At 53.4% G+C, this 27,545-nt stretch overlaps 2 protein-coding genes across 16 annotated transcripts in view; one reads left to right on the top strand and one right to left on the bottom strand.

The window, feature by feature from the left end:
• Nucleotides 1-3,935: 3,935 nt before the first annotated feature.
• The window catches only part of LOC121104444, a 26,326-nt gene continuing 2,716 nt past the window's right edge, over nt 3,936-27,545 (bottom strand). For 2 of the 15 annotated variants that reach the window (XM_040637651.1, XM_040637650.1), the window contains exons 2-4: nt 17,978-18,123; nt 16,352-16,443; nt 13,458-13,885 (exon numbers count right to left, since the gene is read on the bottom strand). In XM_040637651.1, the coding sequence (XP_040493585.1) occupies nt 13,760-13,885; nt 16,352-16,443; nt 17,978-18,092 (333 nt within the window). In that variant the 5' untranslated portion in view covers nt 18,093-18,123 and the 3' untranslated portion in view covers nt 13,458-13,759. Of the gene's footprint in view, nt 4,001-11,243; nt 11,284-12,101; nt 12,430-13,108; nt 13,169-13,457; nt 13,886-16,351; nt 16,444-16,936; nt 17,212-17,375; nt 17,632-17,977; nt 18,124-21,949; nt 24,666-27,545 lie in introns of those variants that run through there. The other 13 variants (XM_040637643.1, XM_040637642.1, XM_040637645.1 and 10 more) reach the window with 13 other exon arrangements.
• LOC103674057 (NADH-cytochrome b5 reductase 3) overlaps nt 26,148-27,545 on the top strand; it is a 26,697-nt gene continuing 25,299 nt past the window's right edge. Inside the window, exon 1 of the mRNA XM_040637640.1 lies at nt 26,148-26,224. Within this exon, the coding sequence (XP_040493574.1) occupies nt 26,204-26,224 (21 nt within the window). The 5' untranslated portion in view covers nt 26,148-26,203. The remainder of the gene's footprint in view (nt 26,225-27,545) is intronic.

Raw genomic sequence — 27,545 nt, 5'->3', positions numbered from 1 at the left:
ATTAATCTCAGAATGAAAGTTAAAAAAAACAAAACAAAAAACCCTTGGCTGTCTTTGTGCCCAGGACAGAGCTTGGCACGGTGCTTATCTGCATTAATCTTTGAACAAATGCAGTTCAGTGCCTCTGTCCTGCCACCATCCTGCGTCAGATTCGACAAGTTCTTTACTTGCAAACAATCTGTTTCCACGAAGAGCTTAATTAAGCAGAGCGAGTGGCCCCAGCGACAAACAGGGTGGGTTCCCCGGGAAGCCGAGATGACGGAAAGCTACGAAGAAGGTATTTTCCAGGCAAAGTTAATTTTTTCCTGGTCCTGCCTCAACAGCCACAGCATGGTGGTCTGTGCCATGGTTCCCATTCACTTTGCAGGATTTCTCACCTAGTTTTCTTGTTTAATTCACAGAATCACCTTACTACGTTGTAATAAAGATTCCCATTTTAGAGATGAGACTGTTGAGTCCTCAGAGAGGCGGTCACACAGTCAAGATTTGAACTCCTATCTCTCTGAGGATAGAACTCCTGCTCCTTCAACCACACCAAGGGGTCCCGAGCTTTCTCCCAAAGACCCTGCCCTGTGACCACCCAGGGGACCCATCAAATCCCAGATCTCAGATGGGGATGAAAATACATGGCAAATCCCATCCTTTGCTTGTTACAGTGCAAAACCCTGCAATGTTCATCTGTGTCAGTGAGCAGGCTGGGGTGTGGACCCTTTCTCCAAAGGGCACTTTTGCAGTGTCATTCACTCGGCCACTGTTTATCATCGGCTACCATACAGCAGATCCTGCTGCGGTGGACCGTGTCCAGAGAGGTGCCTGCCAGGCTGGACCGCCCCGTTTGGATCACGCTCAGCTGCATGATGCCTGGGAGCGAGCCAGTGGCCTGTTTTCTTATCTGTGGAATGGTGGTAATACAGCCTTGTACCTCCAGACTGCTCGGGAGTAATGGATGTGTAAAGGTGTGCGCATAATGCCACATACAGCATGTAACAAGCACCCTCCTCCCCTTATTGTTTGATGAATGGATGGATGGATTTAATTGCAAAACTGTAAGGCAGACAGGAAAGGCTATAATTAGTTCCATTTTACAGATGAGAACATTGAGCTCAGAGGCATTAAAAAGCTTACCAGAGACAGAATGGGCATAATTATTCTCGTTTTATAGACTAGGAAATGGAGGCTCAGGGAGTTAAGTAATGGGCTCAAGGTCAAATTCAGTGTCAAAGCCAGGCCTGGGACCCACCTCTGCCCTCAGTAACATCCCCCTCTTTGGAATTCTGCAGGATTTCAGAGGTTCTGGGTGACCTGGGTCACCACTGCCCAGGAGGACAGGCCTCAGAATGAAAGTTAAAAAAAAAAAAAAAACTGACATGGGGTCAGTCCTGCAGTAGTCTGCAGGCTCCAGCTGGATCTGACCTCCGGAGGCTGTTTGGGAAGTCCCCTGGGAAATGCTGGCTCCGGAACACCCCTCCCCGCTCTCCCACTGGGCTCAGCACCTGTGCCCCACTGGATAGAAGGAGATTGGGTTGCGATGGAGGAAGCAGAGTGTGTTTTGGAAAGAGGTAGGTAGAAAGGGACAGAAGAAAATTTCAGAGTGTGAAATTTGGAGAAGTTAACTGGCCCCTATGGGAGGTTTGGGGGGAGACAGCTATTACAAAGCACGAATGTTGATTAAGCGCCTCCTTTGTGCCAGGCTCTGTCCTCAGCGCCTACCGCAAGGCCTCCTTGAACCCATCAGGTGGGGACTCCTAGGGGTATGGGCCCTGCGCGCCTCCCGCAGATGCCTGCTGCCCATTGTTCTAGCGCTTCATCCTACCCAGGCTGGAAGCCCCGGGGGTGCTGGAGAACTAGGGGGCAGGGCTAGAAGTGCTGAGTGCTGCGGGGAAGTAAGCCGGCTGAGGGTACGGCCAGGGAAGGAGCTGGGGCGGGAGGGAAGGCAATCTTATCAGGAGCGCTGGAGACCGGGTGCTGCAGCCTCGAGGGCGCGGGGAGGGGTCCAAGACCGTGGCCCCAGGGGCCCCGAGCCTCTCCGCAGGGAGACCCCGGCCACTCACCAGGGCCGCGCTGGTCTCCCCCGCCCAGCCAGCTCTCCCACCTCCGGGCCTTTGCTGGAGCCTCGCCCTCGGGGCTCGGAACACTCTCCACCCACTGAACCCCTGCTGGTCCTCCTAGGCCTTCTCTGGCTGCCTCCCGAGGCCGTCCAACCCTTCCCCTGGGCAGAGTTTCTGCTCCGTCCTCCGGCTTCCCCGACGCTCCATGGGGCAAGGGTACTGCACCCCCCTTGGGGTGGGGGGACCGCGGCCTCTCCTCTCCGCGGAGAGATCTGTAGGGGGGATGGACGCCGAATGACCAGGAACGTCTACTGGAGCGGTGGAGACACGCACACGCACACAGCAGAGATTCACGCACATACAGTGGAGATGCATGCGCGCGCGCACACACACACACACGCAGACACACACGCAGACACACTCGTCCCCGCCAGAGGTGGTTATTTGGAGTGGAAGAGGCCGCAGGCCCGCAACCCCGCGCAGAGAGCCTTTTCCTGACCCGGGGCGCCCCCTGGTGGCCGGGGCCTGCCCTCAGGTGCGTACCACGGCTCTGCGCGCCCCCCACAGGGGACCTCAGGGAGGACAGCCTCCCCAGACCCCTAGGCCGGTTGTCCCCCGCCTTGCCTTCCCCCCACCTCTCCCAGCTTCGTCGCGGGCTGGGAGGCCCGGTGGGGAGTCCGTGAAGAGTGCGCGCCTCCGCCAGGAACACCCAGGGGTAAAGGGCGGGAGCTGTCCGAGGGAGCCCACGTCCGGCAGATCCGAAAACACCACCGAGCTACCTTCCCGTCCCGCCCCTCCACTGGATGGCACACGCACACCGTGGGCACGCACACGCGTGCCGGGGGCACACACTCGGCCCGTCACACGCCTGCGCTCACATGTGCACACCACACTCGTGCGCTCGCACACCTACACGTGCACGTGCGCACGCCAACACGCTGCCCTTTCTGTGTGCTTCACCCTTTGCTCACTCCACCGGGTTCATCGCCAGGCTTGCTGTTGCCCGCCCCCATCATCCAAGAAGGTGCTGCCCACCCTCTGGGCCAGGCCCCCTCAACTACCAACTCACACATAGCCGCCTGGCGCGCCGAGTCCTGGGGTAGCAAAGATGGGATAAGCACGCCCTGCTGGAAGAGTAGGGTTGGTAAGGGGCTGGTGTGACCACACCGGAACCCAGCATGAGTGGCTGTGATGCTGGGATGTTAGGTCCAGTGACAGGCTGGGGGTGGTTCTCGGCAGGCTCTCCCAACCCCACTTACTGAGTAATTCACCTCTCCCTAACTAAATTTAAACTGCCACCTTTGTACCCGGCTCTCAAATGTTCCACTGATGGCTGTTCTGTGTTGGACGGAACCAGTTTTCCCCATATAGGGGCAATGATAGAACTCTCTGTGGGGTTGGGAGCCCCTCCCCTGCTCCCTGTCTGTTCCCGGCATAGGGGAAACTTGCCACCTACCTTGGGTTCTCTCCTGGGTCTGCAGCTGGCCTGAGAGCTGACATGGGACAGGTGAGCAGGAGAGAACCATATTTCTATGTGTACCTAGAAATCTTCAGGAGAAAAATGAGGACCCAGAGAAGCCACTAGGCCCAAAAGCTTATATGTCTTTTTGCATAAAGAATGAGGTAACTTGTAGGAACACGACCAGACGAAGGGGCTTGGCTGGGGCAGGAAGTTGTGGAACAGTGACTGCAAAGTATACAGGGAAACTCTGGGAAGAGATGGCTTTTCTAGCAGACTTGCTTGTACACACCCGATTTGGCATCTGGTGATAAGAATGTTCTCTTCTTGGGGGCACCTGGGTGGCTCAGTCGTTAAGCGTCTGCCTTCGGCTCAGGGCGTGATCCCATCGTTCTGGGATTGAGCCCCACATCGGGCTCCTCCACTGAGAGCCTGCTTCTTCCTCTCCCACTCCCCCTGCTTGTGTTCCCTCTCTCGCTGGCTGTCTCTCTCTCTGTCAAATAAATAAATAAAATCTTTAAGGAAAAAAAAAAAAAGAACGTTCTCTTCTTGGTGCAGGGAAGGCACCTTCCTCTTGGGAAATGTGGTGACCAGCTTTTGGTAGAAAGGGAGGGTGGAGAGCCCTTGCTGCTTCTCAAGTGCCTTCAGCTCAAAAGAACCAATATACCCAAGTGGCATAGTTTGGGGTGACATGTTCTGAAACCCTCACCTGGAAGGGATTTTCCCCAAAACTTAGATCCCTAGCCCCAGAGAAGGAGGGAGGGCCACGTGATTGGTGAGTTGGGATGAGGAACTGGACACACTGGCAGTACCCACCCCTCCCCACCCCACCCCACCCCACAGGGTCCCCAGAGAGCTCCTCCCACTCCTACGTGGGGATGGGGCGGTGTCGGTGGCCATGGTTCCAGCTGCTTGTGCTGGATGGGGAACGTCGGTCCCTCTGCGGGCTGGTTTTCTTTTCTTTTCCTTTTCTTTTTTTTTTTTTAAAGATTTTATTTATTTTATTTTATTTATTTATTTAATTTATTTATTTGACAGAGAGAGAGAGCACAAGCAGAGGGGCAGAGGGAGAGGGAGAGGGAGAAGCAGGTGCACCGCTGAGCAAGGAGCTCCATGGGTGACTCTATCCCAGGACCCTGAGATCATGACCTGAGCGGAAGGCAGAGGCTTAACTGACTGAGCCACACGGGCATCCCTTCTTTTTCTGTTTTAATTAATAGACTTTATTTCTTGGAGCAGTCTTAAATTTACAGAAAATTGAGTAGATAGCATAGAGTTCCCATATACCCCCCTTCCTTGCCCACTTCTCCCCTATTATTAACATTTTACATTAGGGTGATGCATTTGTGACAACCGATGAACTAACACCGATACACTGCTGTTAACTGAAGTCCATAGCTTCCATTAGGCTCTACTGTCTGCGGTGCACAGTTCTGTGGGTTTGGACAAATGCACCATTACAGTGTGGATACGTATTGTCCTGTATGACGATGTGGATACCGGTCTCACTGCTCTAAAAACCCACCATACTCCACCTTCTTCCTTCTTCCCACTCCCCCAGACCCCAGGCCACCCCTGGACTCTGTAGTGTCTCTGTTTTGCCTTTGCCAGAATGTTCTATAGTTGGAATCGTATGTATGTAGCCTTTGCAGACCGGCCTCTCTGACTAAGCAATATGCATTTAAAGTTAGTCCAGGCCTTTTCAAGGCTTCATAGCTACGTTTTTTTTTTTTTAGCACTGATGAATATTCCATTGTATGGCTATGCACTGCATTATCTCTTCATCTACTGAAGGACATCTTTTTGCTTTCAGTTGGGGGCAATTGCGAATAAATCTGCTACAAACATGGGTGTGCAGGGTTTTGTGCAGACAATAAGTTTGCAGGTCAGTTGGGCGAATACCAAGGAGCGTGATCGCTGCTTCCGATGACAGGGCGATGTTTTGCTCTGTGAGTAACCACCCGCCGGTGCCAGTGGTGGTGCATTTCCACCAGCAACGAGTGAGAGTTCCTCTTGCTGCATGTGCTCGCCAGCATTTGAGCTTTTATATTTTATTTAGCTTTTTGGATTTTGGCCATTTTATTTTATTTTATTTTTTAAAAAGATTTTATTTATTTACTTGACAGAGATAGAGAGATAGAGACAGCCAGCGAGAGAGGGAACACAAGCAGGGGGAGTGGGAGAGGAAGAAGCAGGCTTCCAGCGGAGGAGCCCGATGTGGGGCTCGATCCCAGAACGCCGGGATCACGCCCTGAGCCGAAGGCAGACACCCAACGACTGAGCCACCCAGGTGCCCCAGATTTTGGCCATTTTAATGTCGATAGTTGCATGTGGTATCTCATTGTTGTTTTCATTTGCAGTTGACTAATACATATGATCTTTTCCAATGCTTATTTGCCAATCTGTATATCTTCTTCGGTGATGTGCCTGTTTAGATCTTTTGCCCATTTTTAAATTGGGTCGTTCATCTGTTTTCTTATTGTTGAGATATAAGAGCTCTTTGCATATTTTGGATACAAGTTCTTTTTTTTTTTTAAGATTTTATTTATTTATTTGACAGAGAGAGAGACAGCCAGCGAGAGAGGGAACACAAGCAGGGGGAGTGGGAGAGGAAGAAGCAGGCTCCTAGCGGAGGAGCCCGATGCGGGGCTCGATCCCAGGACCCTGGGATCATGCCCGGAGCCAAAGGCAGATGCTTAACAACTGAGCCACCCAGGCGCCCCTGGATACAAGTTCTTTATCAGATACTCGTTTTGCAAATATTTTTTCCCAGTCTCTGACTTATCTTTTCAATCTTTTGATGGAGTTCTGCTTTAAGAAGCTCGTTGTTGGGATGCCTGCCTGGTGCCATCGGTAGAGCGTGTGACTCTTGATCTGGGGGTTGTGAGGTCAAGCCCCACGCTGGGCATAGAACTTACTTAAAAAAAAAGAAAATAAAAATAAGAACAACCTCATTGTTGCCACCACCTATGCCTCACCCCCTAATCCAGCTTCTATCAGTAAGAAGGATATGTCCCTGACTCCCCTGTCTTTCTTTCAGTGGATTTGAACTTGAGCAGGGGGAAGAGGGTCCATGTACTGAGCCCCTAAAATCCTAATACCTACTACATCAAGTGTTGGAATGAAGATCAAGAGGTTTAGCCTTTACAAAACCCTTGGAACAGAGCCTGGAACATATTATGTGCTCAATTAACTTAGGTAATTATAATAACAAGCATTACATCTTTTAATAGCTAATGGAGTCAGTCCTTCCTCATTAAATTTCCTTTACAGAATTTTTCCTAGCTATTTTCACACATTTACTCTTCTAGATGAATCATTTAATTAATTTTTAAAATATCCTGTTTGGATTTCATTAAATGCATAGGTAATTTAGGAAAAAAAGTAGACATTTTAATGATGATGGGTTTCTCAGGGTGCCTGGGTGGCACGGTTGGTTAAACCCGTGACTCGGTACTGGCTCAGGTCATAATCTCAGGGTCGCGGGATCAAGCCCCGCATCGGGCTCCATGCTCAGCACAGAGTCCGCTTGAGATCCTCTCTCCCTCTCCCTCTGCTCCTCCTGCTGGTACTCTCTCTCCAAAATAAACGGATGAATCTTAAAAAAAAAGAAAGAAAGAAAGAAAGAAAAGAAAAGAAAAGAAAAGAAAAGAAAAGAAAAGAAAAGAAAAGAAAAGAAAAAGATGTTGGGTTTCTATCCAAGAATAAAGCTTGTCTTTTGATTCATATCTTCCCTTTATGCCCCTTTTCTTCACATAGAACTTAACACAATCCTTGCTAAATTTATTTCCTGGTATTCTGCTGTTTTTTCTTGAATGCTATTGTGAGTCAAGTGTTTTCTTCAGATTCATATCCTAACCGGTGACTATGTATCTATATCTATATATAGGCCATTGATTTTTTTTAATAGCCTTATTTTTTGGAGTAGTTTTAGATTCACAGCAAAATTGAATGGAAGATACAGAGATTTCTCATACATCCCCAGCCCCCACACATACATAGACTCCCTATTATCAACATTCCCCACCAGAGTGGGACGTTTGTTACAATTGATGAGCCTGCGTGGACACGTCACCGTCACCCTCTCGGTGTTGCACACTCTGTGAGTTTGGACAACTGCATAATCATGTCTACCCACCATCACAGTATCACACAGACGAGCTGCACTTGGTTTTTAAATAGTAATTGTTTTCAATGGACTCTCTTAGCTTTTCCAAGTAATAATCTAAAAATAGTGGCATTTGGCCTCTGCGTTTCTAACAGTTATCCCTCTTATGTATGTGTCCTAATTGCGTGGCTTAGTTCCCCCAGAGCAGCCCTAAAGTGTGGTGACAGGAAGTCCCTGCCTTGTTCCAGAAGTTAATGGGAATGCGTCTTGTGTTTCACTAGAGAATAGAATGCTGGCTTTTGGTGTCATATATTTATACATATTTTATCATGTTGAAGCATAAAATCTATTCCTATTTTAATAAAGTATTTTTCTAAAATTAGGAATGGAGGTTGGATTTTATGAAACACTTTCTTAGCATCTGTTGACATATTCATTGGTGTTTCTCCTACAGTCAGTTCATTTGGTGAAAGATAGGATTCAGCAAACAAGGCTCAGAGAGGTCAAGTCACTTGCCCAGGGTCACACAACAGGCAGGTGGCAGAGCTGGTGTCTCTTTCTTTGAGCCCATGCCCTTTATCCCTGCCCCCCAGTGCTGCATGCTTGTGACCTTGTAGCTCCTGGGATACCACCCTGCACCCCTGGTCTCCTGCCAGGCTTTACCCACAGTCCACGTAGCCTCTGTGGCCCCTCTGCGGCCCCCACATCCCCACTCTCCTGCAGATGCAGGCCCGGGTCAGCAGCCACCCATGTCTCACTGTGAACACAGGTTCGAGCCACAGGAGACAGGCCTAGACTGAGGGGGCTGGTATGGAGCAGCCCCAGGGTCACAGAAGGTAGAAGAAAAAGGGTTTTCCACCAGGCCTGATAAAAGAGGAAGAAGCATGTGGTTGCCTCCGGGGAGAGGCATGGCTTCACCGAGGTGGGTTTAAAGCAGGCACACCAGGATGCCTGGGTGGCTCAGGTCATGATCCCAGAGTCCTGGGATCGAGTCCCACATCAGGCTTCTTGCTCAGCAGGGAGACTGCTTCTCCCTCTCCCTCCACCCCTCCCCCCACTCGTGTTCTCTCTCTCTCTAGCTCTGCTCTCTCTCAAATAAATAAATAAATAATCTTAAAAAAAAGTAACTGTCTGTAATTAAATCCTCCGAGTCATCCCACCTGGAAGAAGACAGGGTCTTCTCAGTGTTGAGTGCTTTACAGACCATTTATCCAATTTTACAAATGAGGAAATTGAGGCTGAGGGAGGGAAAATAACTTACCCAGGGTTGCTTGCTGGGTGGTGGCAGAAAGCTCAAGCAAAGTCAGTATTTCAGCCTCCTGCAGATTTTCTGGGATCTGCAAGGTGACCCTGTCACCAGTTGGCCACGCCAGTGCAAACAAGTGGTGTGGGGGATGGGGAGGAAGCAGCAAGGAGCTGAGGGTCTCCTGGGACTGAACTCCATGTTACATATGACAAAACTGAGAATTTGAGGGGACTGCCTGAGGTCCTGGAGCAAATGAGCAGTAGAGAGCCAGATTCAGATGGCTTTGCTTGAGGATGCTGCTTTGCTTTCCCATCTGGGAAAGAAGGGCAACCCCGCCTCCTTTCTCCTTCAGTGTTGTCGGCCACTCTCAAATTGTCCACCTGGGGGCGCCGGATAGCAAAGCTGGGACCTGAGCTTTTCTGAGCTCTCTTCCCCAGCTGGCCCGCACATCTCCCCTGGGGGCCGATGATTCCCTCTGGCTGCCTGCTCACCGGCAGCTCCTCCTCACCACCCAGCAGCCTGGGCAGACCTCCAGGTGTCCTCTGTGGCTCACCCTCCCCCATCCCGAGTGTGGGCGGCCACACCTGTGCTGATCAAGGTGGCCTGGGCAGTCTGGCTCCCCCATCTCACTGGCCTCTCGCCTGGCCAGCTGGGCCCTTGGCCATGTCCCTGCGCCTCTTCCATCTCCAGAACTCCCCCTTTTCCTTCTTCGACTTTGCTCTAAAACCAGGGCCCAGACAGGGCAAGGTGGCTGTGAGCTCACCAGGCCATTTGAAGGCCACTCGAGATGATCTGCCTTCCCTCCTCCATGATGCCCCCCCAACTCTGTAACTTCCTGTTTCTGAACGCAAGACCCCCAGACCTTCAGCCCCTTGAGGGCAGCCCGTGGAAGCCTCCGTACAGCGTGCTGAGTGCGCAAATGGCACAAGGTCCCCTTGTGGATCAGGATGTGGTCCTCCAGACAGGACGGGGCCTCTGGGGGACGGGACTCAGGGGGTCTGTGGTTGGGTCCTCTGCCCCTGCCATTCCCAGGAGGACTGGAAGTGGACTGTGGGACTTGGCTTTCCACTACCCAGACTCCAAAAAGGTGACCAAGAACCCAGAGAAGCCAGGTCCTAATTCACACAGATGGCACACGTGTGGGCCAACCTACCCGGGCGAGCCGCTGCGGGGTGTGGGAGGCCATCAGCCACAAGCCCAACACCATTCTGTGCGAGGCACTGGCGGGTTCCCCAAGCAAGTCCTTTGCCACTCCCCTAGGTGCGCAGGCATCCCACCGGTGCTGGGGGTGCTGGGGTCATTTAGTGCTACGTGCACGTGGCATTGACTAACATGGACTCCCGTGGAGAGAAAGCTCCTGCCTTTTCAAGTCTCTTTCCAGCCTTCTGATTACATGGATGGCCTTTACAGCTCTGGGGGAGCACCCTTTTCATCCAGCGAAGAACAGGGAACCCCGGCCCCACCCCAGGCCCCCGGGCAACAGCATCCAGCCAGAATGTAATCACATTATTTCCATCGTGCTTATCTTTATGGTTACTTTCTATTTCTGGTAAACGATATTTGTTCTCTCCCTGGGATGACACAAAGTTTTTTTAAAGGAAAACAGTGAATCGATTCAAGACGTCCCAAAAGATGGGGCTCAGATGGAACAGAACTCTCAGAATGCCCTGGAATGCCTGGAGTTTGGGGAATGGAGAATGTACTCCTCTGATCTTCCCAACTACCAAGTCGGTGCCTTTCCCGGGGTATCGTCCCCTTCGCATAGCTGAGAAGACAGAGGTCCCGAGCAGGGAAGTGATCACGACAGAGAAAGGCCCTTGACTGGATGGGACTCTGCCACTCCCACCCTCTACCCTCCCATGCCCAGGGCTTGCATCCCAGACCCTGGGGTCCTTCACCTGGGGCCAGGAATCATACGTTGGCGGACAGCGTGGGCCTTGGGAGCCAGGATGGCAAAGCCCTTGAGTGTCAGGGGTCTGATGGGCAGCTCTCTCTCCAAAGCACTCACCGCTGATCCGTGTGCTCCTTAACCCTGCGAGGGACTCCCTCACTGACAGAGTGTGCCCCGCAGACGGCGTGTGTGGCGCATCGTCTCCACGCTGTAAGTGGGAAACGGACTCCAGCCAAGGGATGTGCCCGAGGTCACAGAGCCAGTGGGTGGGTGGAGGGCCTGGGCCTCGAACCCTGCTCCGTCTGAACCTGGAACCTGTGTTCTCCTTTGCCCAGCTTCCAGCTGTGTTAAGAATCTGAATCCTCCTGGGGGCGCCTGGGTGGCTCAGTCGTTAAGCATGTGCCTTCCGCTCAGGGCGTGATCCCAGAGTCCTGGGATCGAGGCCCACATGGGGTTCCCCTGCTGGGAGCCTGCTTCCTCCTCTTCCACTCCCCCTGCTTGTGTTCCCTCTCTCGCAGGCTCTCTCTCTCTCTGTCAAATAAATAAATAAATCTTTAAGAAAAAAAAAAAGAACCTGAATCCTCCTGAATCCTAGAGGCCGACTTCTTGGGAACGCACCCCCCCCCCCGACTCTCTGGACTCATTTCTTGTTCCCATGATGCTCCTTGTTGGCACCCCAGCCAGAAGCACGGAAAAGGGCCCACATAGCACGTCTGCAACCAGCTCCGGGGTGACTACCTGCCTTCCTGTGAGCCTCAGTTTTGGCCTCCGGGAAACTGAGCTGCTAACCTTGCCCCATCCCACACAGGGCTGCTATGTGGGTCCCAGGCCCTCACCATGCTTCCCTCCTCTCCTTCACGCGGGGTCTGCGTCTCCCCACACCCTACCTGGAGCACGGGATGCCGTCACATAGTGGAGCTCTTGTGACCTCCACAATTAGGATGGTGGATGGACCATGGGCGGTCAGTTACAGAGGAAGTTCACTGGATTAGAGAGCCTTGAGTAACAGGGCACATGCGTGCCTTCAACGGTTCGCTTGCGTATGTGTCAATGGACATCCCCTTGGGAGCTGTAGGTGAGGACCCAGACCCTTCTGGAACCTGGGGCTGCTGCTGGAGATGGGACCATGCTTCTTGCCTGACTCGCCCCCATCAAGCAGCACCTGTGACTTCCAGGCATGGCCCCCAAAGCGGAGCGAGACACCCCCCCCCCAGAGGTCCCACAAGCCACGTGCCCACGGAGCCCTTCTGGGTTTTGATGGTTTCCTCCCTGTATTTAGCAGCTAGCTCCTTCACCTTATTTGCAGAAATGGTTTAAGCAACTGGCTTATATCACACTTTCCTGTGGGGTTCAAGTTTATTCTCACGGAAACCACTGCGCTTTTTCTGTTTTGTCCTCAAATTTCAACAGCTTGCATAACACTTAATTATGTTAGGGCTTACAATCTCAAGGATAAAACAGGCACAAACTGGTTTGGGGACAAACACCCTGGATCTCGCTCGGCTGGGAGTGGCCTTGAGAGAGGCCCAGGTGGCACTCCAGGCACCCTGTGGGCATGGAGAGATGGGGTGCTGTGGCAGGGAGACAGTCCTACCTCTGTTTTGGGTCAGCTGTGCGGACTCTGGGAACATCTTCGTAGCCGGAGTGGGATGGCAGCTTCCTTGCATCCCCCAGAGCCTGTGCATAAACAGGTACCCCTGGCAGTCCCCACTCCTGGTGTCCAGCGGGGGTGACAGCACACCCTCAGGCCCCCTCCCCTCCTCACACCCCAGGACACCCACCCACCCAGAGTTAGGGCCCCTTATCCCTTTGCCCCATTTTCATCCTGCACCTGGTCACCGAACACCTCTGGGGACGGATGTGGTGCCCCATTGCTAAGCTTCATGGAGCCCCTTCTTTTCTTTCAATCAAGGCTGGGACTTGGGTGAAGTGAGACAGGCATGCTCCTCCGGCCCCACATTGAAGGGGTGCCCAAAAGCAGGAATCGGGACAAACAACCCAATTAATAGTGGGCATAGGGTCTGAATAGACATTTCTTCGAAGAAGATATACAAATGGCCAATAAGCACGTGAAAAGATGCTCAACATCATTAATCAAGAGGCAGATACACATTAAAGCCACACCGAGATAGCGCCTCCCAGCCCCTGGATGGCTGCAGTCAGACAAGCAGTGACAAGCGCTGGCAAGGGCGTGGGGAAATCGGAATGCCACTGCCGGTCGGAATGGGAAATCGTGCAGCCACTTTGAAACACAGTTTGGGGGTGCCTGAGTGGCTCAGTCGGTTAAGTGTCTGCCTTCAGCTCGGGTCGTGGTCCCAGGGTCCTGGGATTGAGCCCCACATCAGGCTCCCTGCTCAGCGGGGAGTCTGCTTCTCTCTCTGCCTCTTTCTCTCGCTCATGGATAAATAAATAAAATCTAAAAGAAAGAAAGAAAGAGAGAGAGAGAAAGGAAAGAAGGAAAGAAAAGAGAAGAAAAGAAAAACAGTTCGGTTGTTCCTCAATCAGGTAAACAGAATCATGCCCTGGCCCCACAATTCTACTTCTAGGTATATCCCCAAGAGAAATGAAAACATATAGCCACAAAAAATTTGCACACGGATGTGCATAGCAGCATTACTTTTTTTAAAAAGATTTTATTTATTTATTTATTTGAGAGAGAGAGAAAGTGAGCATGAGTGGGGTGGAGGGGCAGAGGGAGAGGGAGAAGCAGACTCCCCGCTGAGCATGGAGCCTGATGCGGGGCTTGATCCCAGAACCCCGAGATCATGACCTGAGCTGAAGGCAGACACCCAACCAACGGAGCCCCCCAGGTGCCCCTACAGCATTACTCGTAATAGCTCCCAAGTGCGAACAACCTAAATGTCTGTAAACAGAAGAATGGATAAATAAATTATATACCCATACACTGGAATGTGATTCAGCCAGACCTTGGTTTCTAAGGCCGTTCTCCAGTAAAAGCAACGGCAGCTCCTCGGAGCGACGGCTGACGGTGGGCCTGGGGCTGGATCTACACAAGATGAGCCTGGAGCCCTTCGTCGCACCAGCAACCAGGGACCGGCTTCCACATACACATGCTGCGTGCTGAAGGGACACAGGCCAGCAAGAAGTTACCGATGGCCAGAGACCAAACAATCTGAGTGAAAGAAAGGCAGGAGAGAATTGGATGATAACGCAAAGTAGGAAAATCTCTTTAAAAATACAGCCGCGCGTCCATATTGATATAAACAGATGATCGACTACATAAATGAACAGGGGACAGGGGACAAATCTTCTAGGCAGGAGAATTCCAAATAACTTATGTAGATGCCCCACGTTCAGGGAGGTGAGTGGAACTCCTGCTCCAGCGTGGCAGTGCCCAGAAGCTTCCTCCCAGAGTATAGATGATCTGATTGGATCTTTCCAAGAACTCCGTTTGGTGCACCTCATACTGTCTCTATTTCACAGATGAGGAAACTGAGCCTTAGAGAGGCCAAGCTCCAGATCACACGGCTGGTCACCGGGAAGCTTTTAGCTCCCCGGGGGAGTCCTGGCCTGTTCCCTGTCTGGCCTGTTCCCCACTGTGTGCCCTCAGATCTCACAGGGGGTGAGGGGTATAATTGGCACTCAATAAAATTGTCAAACGAGTGAAAGAGGGAGAGGACAGAAGTAGAGACTGAGCGATCGCATTAGTGACTGGGTGCCAGCTGGAGCCACTGCCGTGGGGCTGTGTGTTTCCGGGCAGCTCCTGGACCTCTCTTGAGTCTGTCTCATGGTCCCCATCTCTGAGACAAAGACAGGCTTTCCTGCCTCATTGGTTGATGTGAGGATAAAGTGAGCTCACTGGGGCGCACTGGATATGAACCTCGTGCCATGCGCGCAGTTGTACAAGAAACACTGATTTCTGTTTTCTAAAAGGCAGTTTCAGTGTCTAACACAAAACGGGCAGGAAACTCAAGCTCAGCTCTGGAGTCTCGGGAGTTTCAGGCAGGGGACTGGGTGGGGCTGGTCTGCAGGTTTTTGCCGGGTTGCCCATCTTCACAAATCAGGGCAGCCTGGCTGAAATTGAGCAGCTCCCTGCTGCCTCCTCATCCCTACGGGGCCCAGGGGCTTTCCTAGGGAGACTACCTGCGTCTGGTCTCTGGCAGTGTGGCCCACTCAGGAAGCAGATGCAGTTAGAAGGGTCTCGGCCTGTCGTGCAAGAACCAAGCAGAGGGGGCCGTGGAAACCCAGCTTGACACCCAGTGTGGGCGCCCACCAAGCCCTGGATCCCGCAGTAGTGCGGGCGGGGGTGGGGGGCAGGCCCCTTGGCTCCAGGATCTCCACACCTCCACTTGCCCCAGCCGTGGAGCTGTCTCTCTGGCCAGGGCTGGGAGCCTTGACTCCTCTGTGCATTCTCAAGCAGCTCTGCCCGTGCTGGGAGTCCTCTCCCTGCTCCAGACAGGCGGCTGGCTTTCTGCTCTGCCTAGCCCTTCCCCAGGGGCAGTGAGCACAGGGAAAAGGAAGGAGGAAAATACAGGGGAAAACAGCGAGAAAGCGGAGCCCAGATCAAGATCTCTGATCCTAGCTCTCCATGAAGGCAAAGCGCCCGGCACCCGGTGGCTCCCTTCCTCCTCCGTCTGCATCAAATCACACCCCCTCCTTAGGTCCTCAGAGCACCTTCCCATCCTCTCCTTGCCCAGGTCACACACAGCAAGTCAGGAATGGAGCCTTTTCCAGCTCTAGGACCCAGTGGTGGCCCCCACCGGGTGGCAGCCAGTGCACTCCAACTGCCCTGTGGCCATAGGCATGCTGACTGACCCCACCTGCTGGGGACCCTCCTGCGTGCACCTCTCGCCCGCAGCCCGCAGTGTGATTCCAGTGGGAGTTACCACCCCCCATCCCCGCTTGACTCCGCCTCCCTCACTAGAATGATTGGCTAAGCGGAGGCACCTGAGCCAAATTGGGCCAATCAGAGAGTGCATTTCCTGGACATACGACAAAACGGACCAATCAGGGTCCTTCCCTAGGATCCTAGGATTTCCTTTCTCAAACCGGCCTGGCGCGGGTGCTGGAAGCGTGTGTGTGTGTGTGTGTGTGTGTGTGTGTGTGTGTGTGTGTGTAGATGCCCACCAGTGTGTGTGTGTGTGTGTGTGTGTGTGTGTGTGCAGATGCCCACCAGGACTGGAGAGATGGACGTCGCTGGAAGGGAGAGGCAAAGATGTGCAGGAAGGAAGCCCTGGCCGTGGCCCTCCCCGGCCTTTCCCCGGGCTGCCCCTCCTTTGATTTGGTGGGCTCCTCCAGGGGCCTTTAGTAAATTGCTTCCTGTTTAGCTGGTTTGAATCCCGATTCCGCTCAGGCGGTGGCGCATCCAGACCATGGACTCTGAAGCCAGCCCGCCCTCGCTAGCTCTGTTACCTTTGGTGCGTTGCTGAATAGCGCAGGACCTCAGTTTCCCCAACTGTAGCCCACACTGGCTTACCGTGGGGGCTGAGTTATAACAGCACCCCGCACCCAGGAAGACCTCAATAACATCAGCTTTTCAATCAGGAACGCTCTGGGTCCTACACCTACTGAGACCCTTGGTGCCTCCCCCAGGGGTGCCCATCAGTGTGTCCCTCAGGGTAGGCTGAGTGTGGCTTACCTCCTTCTTGTGGAAGGCCGGACACTGACTTTCCTTAGTGATCAAGGCTGCAGTGGTCAGCCCTCGCCTGCTGGGGCTCAGTTTTTTCACACCTGTTACAGCGAGATGGCCCAGTGCCTAAATCTGGCCTTCCGTAGCAGGCAGCCCAGGCCCCAGGGGCAGCTCAGACTCCGAATTGCCCCCTCTCTCAGTGGCTAACTTTGTTTCGGGGTGCAGCTCACCGCATTTGGCACCCAGAACTGTGCCTGAACCATGCTGGAAAGTGCTTTGGAAGGGTAGAGGTTGTGCCCAGCTGCCCAGCTCCTCCTCCCAAGGGTAGCTCCCCTCCCAGGAGCTCTCACCCCTCCCACCAACAGCTGTCAGCCAGGCTTGTGCCACTGGGGTTGGACAGATCTGCCCAGATCTGCCTGACCACCTCCCACCCCCCAGGTGCCCACGGCTTGGACTCGAGCTGGGAATAGCCCGTCTGCCCTCAACGGCTGGGCTATGCCAAGGAGAGAATAAGGAACAGCTGTATCGTGGGTTGAACCGTGTCCTCCAAAAAGATAGATCCACCCGGAACCTCAGACTGTGACCTTATTTGGAAATAGGTCTTTGCAGATGTAATTTTTGAAAGATTTCGAGATAAAATCATCCCAGATGTAGGTTGGGCCCTAAATCAAATGGCTGGTGTCCTTATGAGAAGAGGAGAGGACGCGGACGCAGAGAAAGGCTGTGGAAAGTGGAGGCAGAGACCAGAGTGATGTTGCCACAAGCCAAGAAACACCCAGGATCGCAGGCCAGGAGAAGGGTGTAGGAGCTTTTCTTCCTCAGGGCCTCCAGAGACAGCCACACCTGATTTTGACTTCTGGCCCCCTGAACTGTGAGAGAATATCTGTCTGTTTAGGGAGAAATGTGTCACAGCCGCCCTAGAGAAGGCCGACTGGCTTGCACAGCGCGCCCGCTGGCAGTTTGGCTGCGTTACCAGGAAGCTTTGAACTTTGCTCTCTCTTTGCCCGGGGAATTGCGAATCTAAGCATGTGTCTTTAGGAAATTATTGGGACAACGCAAGGATGTGTATGCGAGGGGTGTTCCCCACAGTTTTGTCCGAAGCGGTGAAAAATTAGGAAAGAACTAGATACCCGTGAATGGAGCTCGGTCACATGAGTGACCGTCCCCCCTCAGGTTGGAGCACCAGGCAGCTGCTGAACACCGTTATGTGGTTGACATCCAAAGAGCTCATGCAGGCGTAGATGGGGGAAAAGTGTTTTGAAACAGTCTGTCTGCACAAAACAGATTCGCTGTAGGAAAAGATTGCTACATTGGACTTCATAAATTAAGAACTGCTGGTCATCAAAATACGGCATTAAGAGGCTGATTTCCAATGCCAGTTCTCCCACTGACTGGCTAGGAGACCTTGGGTGAACTAGCTCCACCTTCTGTGCCTCAGTTTCTCATCCGTAAAATGGGGAGACTGTCTTCATGAGGTTTGTTCCAGTGAATTGTTACTGTGTAGCCAACCCCTCTAGAACGTAGTGGTGTAAAACAACAACAGATTTCTCACTTGCTCACATATGTGAAATTAGAACAGAGCTTGCAGGGGGGCTGCTCGGCTCTGCCCAATTGGGGGAGGGGCTGCTAGAGTACCTGCTTCCAAGATGGCGTACTCCCATGGCTGGCGCGTTGGCGGGGCTGTTGACTGGGAAGTCATCTGAGCGGAGGGTCGGAGGCCTCTTTGTGGGCTCCACAGGGGCTTCTCCATGGGCTGCTAGGGTTTCCTCACAGCATGGTGGCTGGGTTTCAAGGACAAGTATCTCAAGAGACAGAAACTGGAAGCCACCGATTTCATATGGCCTTCCCTGCCCCACCCCCACTCCCCTGCCAATGGTAGAGTGTCACTTCTGCCACATTCTATTGATCAAGAGATCACAGGACCCAGATTTAAGGGGAGGGGACCCAGACCCCCATCTCTCAATGAGTGGGATGTCGAAGAATTTACAGACATGTTTTAAAACTGCCATGGGCTGCTATGAGGATTAAGTCAAATCAGGTGATCCATTTCAAAGGGTCATCCCATAAATGAGGCTTGGCTTTGTTTTTTTGTTTTTTGGGTTTTTTTAGATTATTTATTTATTTACTTATTTATTTGACAGGGAGAGAGAGCAAGCACAAGCAGGGGGAGTGGCAGAGGGAGAAGCAGGCTCCCCACTGAGCAGGGAGTCCGATGTGGGGCTTAATCCCAGGACCCTGGGATCATGACCTGAGCCAAAGGCAGACGCTTCACCAACTGAGCCACCCAGGCGCCCCAGCCATAGACAACTTATTCAATACAAAGAGAGAAAGTAAGTCTACAGGGAACAGCCTGGCAGACACGGATGAGCCGAGTGATCGAAGCTAGCTAGCATCACAGAAATGGAATAAATGCGTCGTCCTGCCTCAAGGCCTTTGGACTGGCTGTTCTCACTGCCTGGAATACCCTTTCCCCAGTTATCCACAGAGCTTGCTTGCTGACTTCCTTCGGGTCTCTGCTGCAATGTCATCACCTCAGGAAGACCTCCCTGACCCCTACATAAAATAGCCATACCCACTGCTACCTTTTTCCTGGCCCTGCTCTGCCTTCCCTTTTCCACCTGACATTTTATGTTTTTTTTTTCCCCCACTGTTTCTGGTTTATTCTGTTTTCCCCCAGTAGAATGTCAGCTCTTCAAAGGCATTTTTGTCTTGCTTACCGCTGGACCCCAGCACCTAGAATGATGCCTGGAACACAGGAGGTGCTTGGAAAAGCTATGAAGAATGACTAAGCGAATCTGATAGTGGCAGCCCAGATGTCACCTCCTTTGTGAGGTCTTCCTTGATTTCACCCACACATGAAAGGCCTTGACCTTGACCTGGGGTTCCTCCCCAGTTTTCAGCTCGTTGCTTTTGTGTGTCTCTGGGGACTGAGCCCCACTCATCTCTCAGTCCCCAGCCTGGCTTTCAGCACACCATAGACACGCAGGTAATCGTGCTCCTAGGTCTTATTTCCACCTGTCCACAGGTCCAGCTTTGTGACCCAGGTTTACATCTGCCATCTCGGTTAACCTTCAACATAGGCTTCCGAGGGACGTAGGATGACCCCTGTGTACAGATGTGGCCCAGACAGGAACGAATGGTGGCTGGCCCAAGATCGGACAGCTGGTCGGGGCAGAGCCAAGCCCAGAACTCCTGCTTCCGCGGGAGCAAAGTGCATGAGAATTACATCCTGTGTGGACACTTTGGGAGGATCTTAGACTCGGCTTCATCGGAGTTGCGAATCCAGTACCTGAAGGGCCCCAGACCGGGAGCTGGTGCAACGCGAGCCTTGGATTTGTCACAAGAAGCCAGAAACCGTAAGTTGGCAATTAATTCAAATGAAGCGAAAACCCAGAACAGATTCTTCCGTGGGCTGGATGCCATCCTTGGCCAGCAGTTTGCAACCTTTGTTCCATCAAGATTCTATCTAGATTCTAGAGGGTCCCCTATTTTACAGGCAAGGAAACAGGCCCAGAGAGGGGAGTGATTTGCCCAGGGTCACATGGCAAGAGCCAAGATTTGAAAATCTCTAGCCTAGAGAAGGCAGTATTTTAGGGGGAGTGACACAGAGTCAAGCACCCCAGAGTCAGTCCCTGCCATTCACCGTAAGGCAGCCCAGGCCAACAAGGAAGAGGAAAAAACCAATGGCTAATTCCAGAACCAGGCGGTCATGGGGAGAGCCGAGTTTCAGGAGCAAATAGACCCGGGTTCAAACTCCAGCCCAAACCCCCATCAGCTGCGTGACATGTGATCTCCGACAAGGTTCTTCCCTCTGTGAGCCGCACCTCTCCTCCGTAAGACGGGGCCGGGATGCCCTGGGTAAGGGAGGACTTGCTCTCAAGCTCAGCTGGCTCCTCGGCCCACCCCATGGGTTTTGGGGCCCCCAGGCCGGGACTGTCTTCCAATACACCTCACGCGCTTACCACACAGAGGTGGCACCACACCAGTTCCTGTGTCATCACCCTCCCCATGGCCCACGTGAAGATTGTGCCACAGCAGCTGCATGGCTTCCAGAACAGACCTGCTGACCCTGGAGCTGACCGCCTGTGCCGGTGACCCCTCCCCATCGATGCACCGAGCAGGTGCCTAGATTCTTCCATTAATGCTTCAGTCTCTGGCTGGAAAGCCACCCCAGTCCCTGCTGCTACTGCCGCGGCTACTGCCGCCGCTCCAACCTCCCCCAACCCCCCCCCCCCAAGCTCTCTCTTCAAATTGCAAATGCCCAAGGAGATTAATACATCAGCTCCCAACAAATCATTTCAGAGCCTCTCCAGACACTCGGCGAGGGTGGGGGTAGACAGGTGGTCTGGCAGCTTTGGGCTCCCTCCCACCCTTTCCAGGGCCCTGCATCCAGCTAGCTCCTCATACGGCAAGAACGAGCTGGGGGAAGTCATGTGGGCAGTGACGCCTCCCAGGACACTGCTGCCCAGCCCCCCCCAACCCTGCCCTAGCCCTGTGTCCCTCCTTCCCTGCCCCAGGGCCACACTCTCTTTCTTGGGCCCGGCCCTTTCTGAACTATAGATGCTGGACCCCATTGCCTCTCAGGCCTTCCCTGCCCCCTCCCACAGCCCCCCAAACTTCCCCCCTCCCATGCCAGGCCAGAAGCCTCCTGCCCACTTTCCTGAGCTGGTGGACTTCAGGCCTCATAGGCCCTCCTTCCCGAATGTTCTTTTCATCCCCTGACCATTGGCCTGAACCTCCTGACATGTCACTGGCCGTTGCAGCTGCCCCCGGATTGGTCCTTGACCTTTAGCCTTGTTCACCTCTGCCCATTCTCCCTGCCACCCCATAGCCAGAGGGAGCTTTTTTTCCTGTTTTAGTCTTTAAGAAAGCTCTAAGCCCAGCATAGGGCTGGAACTCACGACCCTGAGGTCAAGAATTGCATGCTCTACCAACTGAGCCAGCCAGGCGCCCCCAGAGGGAGATTTCTACAATTATGTGGCCACGGCTCTCCAAGCTTAAGTCCCTTCCTCCAGGGCTGTCCATCTAATCTCCAAAGGGCAGTGCACCCCGACGTTCAAAGCCCCACCAACTTCACCTGCCTCATTTCTTGCACCTGGTAACACCTGCCACCTGGGTTTTCATTCCCTACATCTGAGTTTAAAAATTATTGTTTCCCTGAAATTAAAATAGAACTGGGTGTCCTATAGCTTACTTGGCAACTCTTGTGTCAGTCCAAACATCCCAGACATCGTGAGGTTTTAGTATAATTTTTAGTATAAGTGTGTTTTAAGTCCTTTACTTGGGACATACTTATACTAAAAAATTATTCATTGTTTAGGTGAAATTCAAATTTAATTGGGCAGCCCATATTTTTATTCGCTAAATCTGGCAACCTAGGTCCTACACAGGTCGCAGGGACCAGGGGAACTGTCAGGGGTCAGAGAGCCCCAACACGGACCCTGAAACTCTGCGCTGGAGTCTGCGTCCTGACAGCCTCCTTTCCAAACTCCTGCCTTGGTCCATGGAAGGCATTGGAGCCCAGAGACTCCTTGGGAGGAGCTGATCCACTGCTGCCCACCTCTCTCCCCATTCTGGGCCTCAGTTTCCTTTTCCATGAAACGAAACTAATGGTTTCTCCACCCTCTCAGCCTCTCCCCAGATTCAAACACCTGAGCAGAGTAGGGGAGTCTCCGCTGACAGCGCGTGCCCAGAAGGCAACCGTGGCTCCGGAGTTTCTGTTCTTTGGCTCCCTGAAGGATCTCGAGGAGTGATTAGGACAAAGGTCTTTTTTTTTTTTTTCTTTCCCCAAAGCAACTAGTAAACCAGTTAAACCACCTTAATGATCACTGATCCAGGCAAGGAGCATTGGCAACTGCGAAAACCAATGTGGGGGATGAGGGCGTCCAGATAGTATGACAGTTACCTATTGTAGGTGGACCTGGCCACCAACACCAGAACAGTCCATCACCTGCCCTCCGACCCAAAGGAGACTAAAGAGATCTGCCAAGTAAACGCCACACTTAACCTGGGATTAGAGAGAGCTTGAGCCAGAAGCAATAATAGCTGGAAAGGCCGTTCTAGGGCAGCAGGGGCAAGCGGAATGTGGACTGGGGACTAGGTCGCAGTGTCGTGTCGATGTTAAAGTTCCTGAATTTAATCATTTCACTGTAGTATATAAAACAATGGCCTTGTTCTTAGGAGAAATATGGTGAAATGTTGAGAGGTGAAGGGTCACGTATCTGCAACTAACACACCAAGGTGCGGCAAAAGAAAACAGCTAGGAAGGAAGGGGGAGAGAGAGAGGTCAAATGGTAACAGTTGGTGAATCTGATAGCTCATCGTAGTATTCGTTTTTTGGCAAAGATTTTATTTGTTTATTTGTTTACAGAGCGTGAGCAGGGGGAGGGGTAGAGGGAGAGAACTTCAAGCAGACTCGCTGCAGAGCATAGAACCTGAGTCGGGGCTCGGTCCCATGACCCCAAGATCATGACCTGAGCTGAAATCAAGAGTCAGACACTTAACCGACTGAGCCACCCAGGCAGGCGTCCCTCGTGGTACTATTCTCGCACTTTCTCTGAACATCGGGTATTTTTCCAAGTCTGAGGGCACCCAGAAATAAAATATCAGAAGTAGAAGTGGTTTTGAAGACACCGTGCGCTCCCCAACACCCGAAGCCATCCTTTCTCAGAGGAGGACCCTGAAAGGGGAAGGCCTGGGCCTGTCACACAATGACGGGCAGCTAGACCTACCTTCCTGGTTTGAGTCTTAAGAACAGGAGGGGGCCACCTAACCAAGGTCATCCCGGCTCTTTTCTCTGCACCCCACATACTCCCCAACACTATGGCCACGCTATAGGGCTGCAGAGGTAAGCAACTCCCATGGAGTCTGGGTAGGAATCCATCCCTGTCTCTCCAAAGAAACAGAGCCACAACTCCCTCAACCTGCATTGCCTACCACCCCTGAACGGCCATCCCACCTCCCAAAATACACGCAGGATCAGACAGGAGAGAGAAGAGGGGGAGCTCAGAGAAAGGGGGACAGGAATTGTAACAGTGTCCCCTGGAAAGCAACAGGCCTCGGGTCTCACTCGGCCATTGCAAGCGGATCCAAACCCCAGGAAGGAACTCTGTTGGGAGTTGAGGCCCAGGTCAATAACTGGGCAAAATAAATGCATCTGGACCAGTCCCTTTTCAGGGCTGGGGGCAGCCAGAGGACAGGATTGCTGGGCCTGGGGTCCAAGCCTACTGAATGCAGCAGCAAGGGGTCTCTGGGGGTGCTGGAGGTGGCACCACCCCGAGTTCATAAGCAAATATCCTGCCCACATGGGTACCCCAAGCAGACAACATCTACCCCCAGTTTTGGTTTCAGCTTCAATTTTTGTCCACTTGTGCACCAGGTCTGGGCTCCCCAAGTTCATGTGTAGCCATGGACTGTAGTCACACAGGCAAGCAGGAGCCAACAGCCGTGCAAGGCCAGGCCGGGCAGGTGGGTCACTTTCTAGGGAAGCTTCCAGATGCAACTGGGAGTGCTTTACATTCTGAGGTGTGTTAGTGGGTTGAGGTGTAAACACAGACAGGATTTATTACAGTGAGAGCAAAACGCTTCCACAAATTATATTGATTATGAACAACGTTAATCTTATATACAGAAAAGATGAAGTTCAAACAGATAAATAAAGAGCAGTGGATAGTTAATACGATCTTACGAGAGGCAGTAATAACGTGATCACTTTAGGGGGAAAGCTGTTTAAGTCTACAAATGCAGCTGATCGTTTAAATAATAATACAAGACAGAAAAATAGATTCCACCTTAATTCTGATTTTGTAGGATTATTTGCTGGACTAGCATTTATAGCTTTAGTCTAAATGGTATTTAAGTTTTGTCTGTGTATTTAATACCATTTAAGGGGTGACCCTTTCGAGGAAAAGCCCCGTGTGGGAATTCTTCGTGGCTGTGAGGACGGACGATCAAAAGGAGAAAGCCAAGTTAGTCACCTCCAAATTTCACAAGGAGAACAAACTCTAACATCAGTGTCCACATTCCTGAGCAGCGGCATTAAAGTACACGAAGAAAACTGGAAGTGACTGGGGGAAACGAGGAGGTCAGGGGTGATCTTCCACTCCCGGGCCTCACTGGAAGGTGTCTGTGGACAAGGGCGTTTGTCCTAAGAAGCACCTACCAGTGGGAAGCTACTGGTTGAAGTCAAGCTGTCCGATTTGATTACTTCCTTTGTAATACTAAAATTGTGATCAAGAAGGGGCACCTGGCTGGCTCAGTCAGTGGACTACGCAACTCTCGATCTCAGGGTCCTGAGTTTGAGCCCCATGTTGGGCACAGATTACTAAAAAAAAAAAAAAAAAAAAAAAAAAAAAAAAAAATTGTGATCAATAAAACTGAAATCATACTTAACTGATGTGCTGTCACATTTACCCTTGTATTCCATGGCAGGAGACCCTTTCTCTGTTCCTCCCTCCACGCTGTCCCCTGTTGCCTTTTAAAACCAGGCATTCACTTCCCCACATGCCTAAATCCTCCAGGGCTCCCCACGTTTCCCCACATCCCAGTTCCCTCCATCCAGGTCCCCATACTGCCTCATCCTGACTTCACATCATCCCACTGTGCCCCCATCTCCCGCTGTAATCGGCCTGTCTGGTGTTTGCAAACCTGTGTCTGTCCACCTTGTTTCTACCTCCAGGTTCTGCCCAGCTCCTTCTGCCTGGAAGGCCCAGTTCTTCTCCGCCTGGCCAGCATCCCACTGCAGGGACACGTCGCCTGGCAGCTGAGCAGTCAGATTACCAGGAGCTCACATCTGGGTCCAAACCATTCCCAAGGCCAAGGCCAGAGAGCCTCCCTGGAGCCTGAATGGGCTTACACAGAGGCGGTACTGTCTGTTAAATTCACTCATTCAACAGGTATTTATTGAGCAAGCACTATACCCTAGGCTCCAGGGGTGCAGGGGACTTCAAAGCGGAGTGGGGGAGGGGGAGCTTGTGGGTGGCTCAGTAGGTTAATCATGGGACTCTTGATTTTGGCTCAGGTCATGATCTCAGAGTCCTGGGATTGAGCCTCATCGGGATAAGCGGTCAGCATTGGGGCGGGGGGGGGGGGGAGTCTGCTTGAGGATTCTCTTCCTTTGCCTCTCTCTCTCTAATAAATAAATAAATCTTAAAAAAAAAAAAAGTCTTGCCTTCAGGGAGCCCACAGTCGGCTGGGATGCGGCGGGCCTGGTGGCCGACCACCCCGATGGAACACCATGGGAAGGCCGCAGCTCTGGGCAAAAGGCTAGGAAGCCCACAGGGGCAGGGCCGGGCGGCGCAGGCCTTGCTGAGGAGGGAACGTTGGACCTGCAGCCCACCAGTAAGCCAAGGCTGGCCCTGAGGCAGCTGGGGACAGTGTCCCGGAGAGTGGGAGCAGCGAGTTCAAAGGCCTGGAGGGGGACGGAGCTAAGCAGTGTCAGGACCGGGAAGGCCTGCGAGGCCCAACACCGAGCTAGGTGCCCCCGTCTGAGTTGAGGCCGGGCGTGGCCTGGTGGTTTCCGGATTTTATGTTCCGGATCCCATAGAGCGGGGGCGCCGCCTTCCCCCTTTCTGGTGACAAACGGGCCGGAGAGAAGGCCGGCGTGACAGCCCAGGATGCCCCGCGGGCCGGAGTCCAGCCGCACGCTCGCGTGGCCACCCACCAGTGCAGGCGGCTGCCGCGGGCCACGTGCAGTGCGCGGGGTCCCCCTGTCGCCCCTTCCCCGTGCGGCGTGCGGGGCGGGGCCGCCCGGGCCCGCTCGGCCCCGCCCCTCCTCCGAGGGTGACGCAGCCGGGGGCGGGGTCTGGGCGCGGCGGCCCGACTGTTTCGGCGGCGGCGGAGCGAGCACGGTGCGGCGCCACCATGGGGGCCCAGCTGAGCACGGTAGGCGGGGAGGGGCCCGGGGGGCGCGGGGACGGGCGCGGGGAGCCGCGGGGACGAGGAGTGAACCCCACCGGGGCCACCCCGCCCCGCGCGTGCCCCGCAGGCGCTGCGACTCACGCTCCGGCGCTCAGTCGCCGGGACCCAGCCTTCCTACCTGGGGGGCGTGTGGGCGGCGGGCCCCGGGGGCGGGCACCCGGCTGATGGGCACTGGGGCGCCCCGCCCGCCCGCATCCCCCCCCCCCCACATCCCGCCTGGTCCCGCCCAGTGGAGGGAGGAGCGGGCTGCGCGTGAGCGGTGCCTGTGAGGGTGGGAGAGGGTGTGGCGCGGAAAGTTGGGAGTGTGCCTGAGTGTGCTGGTGAGCGAGTGTGAGCGTGAATGGGCAGGAGTTTGAGAGCGCACGTGTGTGGCTGCGTGTGAATAAATGACACGACTGGGTGAAGTGTGAGTGTGCACGAGAGTGCGTGTGAGTGTGAATGCACACGAATTTGTGAGTGCAGATATGCGGCTGATTGAATATATGAAGTGACTGGGTGGGAAGTGTGAGTGTGCACGAGAGTGAGTGAATGTGCATGAGTTTGAGAGTGCAGATGTGTGGCCGAGTGTGAATCTGTGAAGCGGGTGTGGTGGGCAGTGAGTGTGTATGTGTGAGTGGAGGTGTGAGGCTGAGTGAGACCGTGTGATTGAGCAGGTGGGAATGAATGTGTGAGAGAGCATCTGAGAGCACGTGAATGTGGAAGTGGAGTATGTGTGTACTATGGCTGGGGGTTTGTGGCTTCTCTGGGCCACAGTGACAGCGCTGCACCCTTGTCTCCGGCTGGAAGGGGCCCTGCAGAGCTGTCCGGCTGGGCTCCGGCTGTCCCCTGAACCCTACGAAGCTGACAGACTTGTGAGCCCCATTTCACAGATGATGAAATGCAGCTCGCACTTGGCCACCTGCCTGTGCCTGGCAGGGCCTGAACTTGTGGGGCTCCAAAGTCCATGATCAGGCTGTCACTTTTGGGTCGACCCAGGGCCTCCCTCCCTCCCCCCAGCCTGCCTCCGCTCTTGGATTTCTCAAAAGCCACAGTGGCGGGGCTGGTGGCTTGTGCTCCTTGTGGAGGCTGTAGCCAGAGGGCAGCCTCCCCTCCCCCCGTACACACTCTGGTCCCTGGTGCTGGCTGCGTGCAGGGAGCAGGCCACACGGCTGGCACTGAGGACTAGGCCCAGAGCCACTTGCCTCCACAGCCATGTCCGCCCCAGGCGCCTGAGACTTGGAGGGCGCCGGCCTCCTCCCTCTGGCTCTGTGAGGCCCCTCCTCGGCTGCGAGGCAGAAGGCCTCTT

This window comes from Ursus maritimus, unplaced genomic scaffold (genome assembly GCF_017311325.1).
Source record: "Ursus maritimus isolate PB19 unplaced genomic scaffold, ASM1731132v1 scaffold_21, whole genome shotgun sequence".
Classification (NCBI taxonomy): domain Eukaryota; kingdom Metazoa; phylum Chordata; class Mammalia; order Carnivora; family Ursidae; genus Ursus; species Ursus maritimus.
Note: the sequence above shows the minus strand (reverse complement) of the source record. Positions and strands in the feature narration are given on the sequence as shown.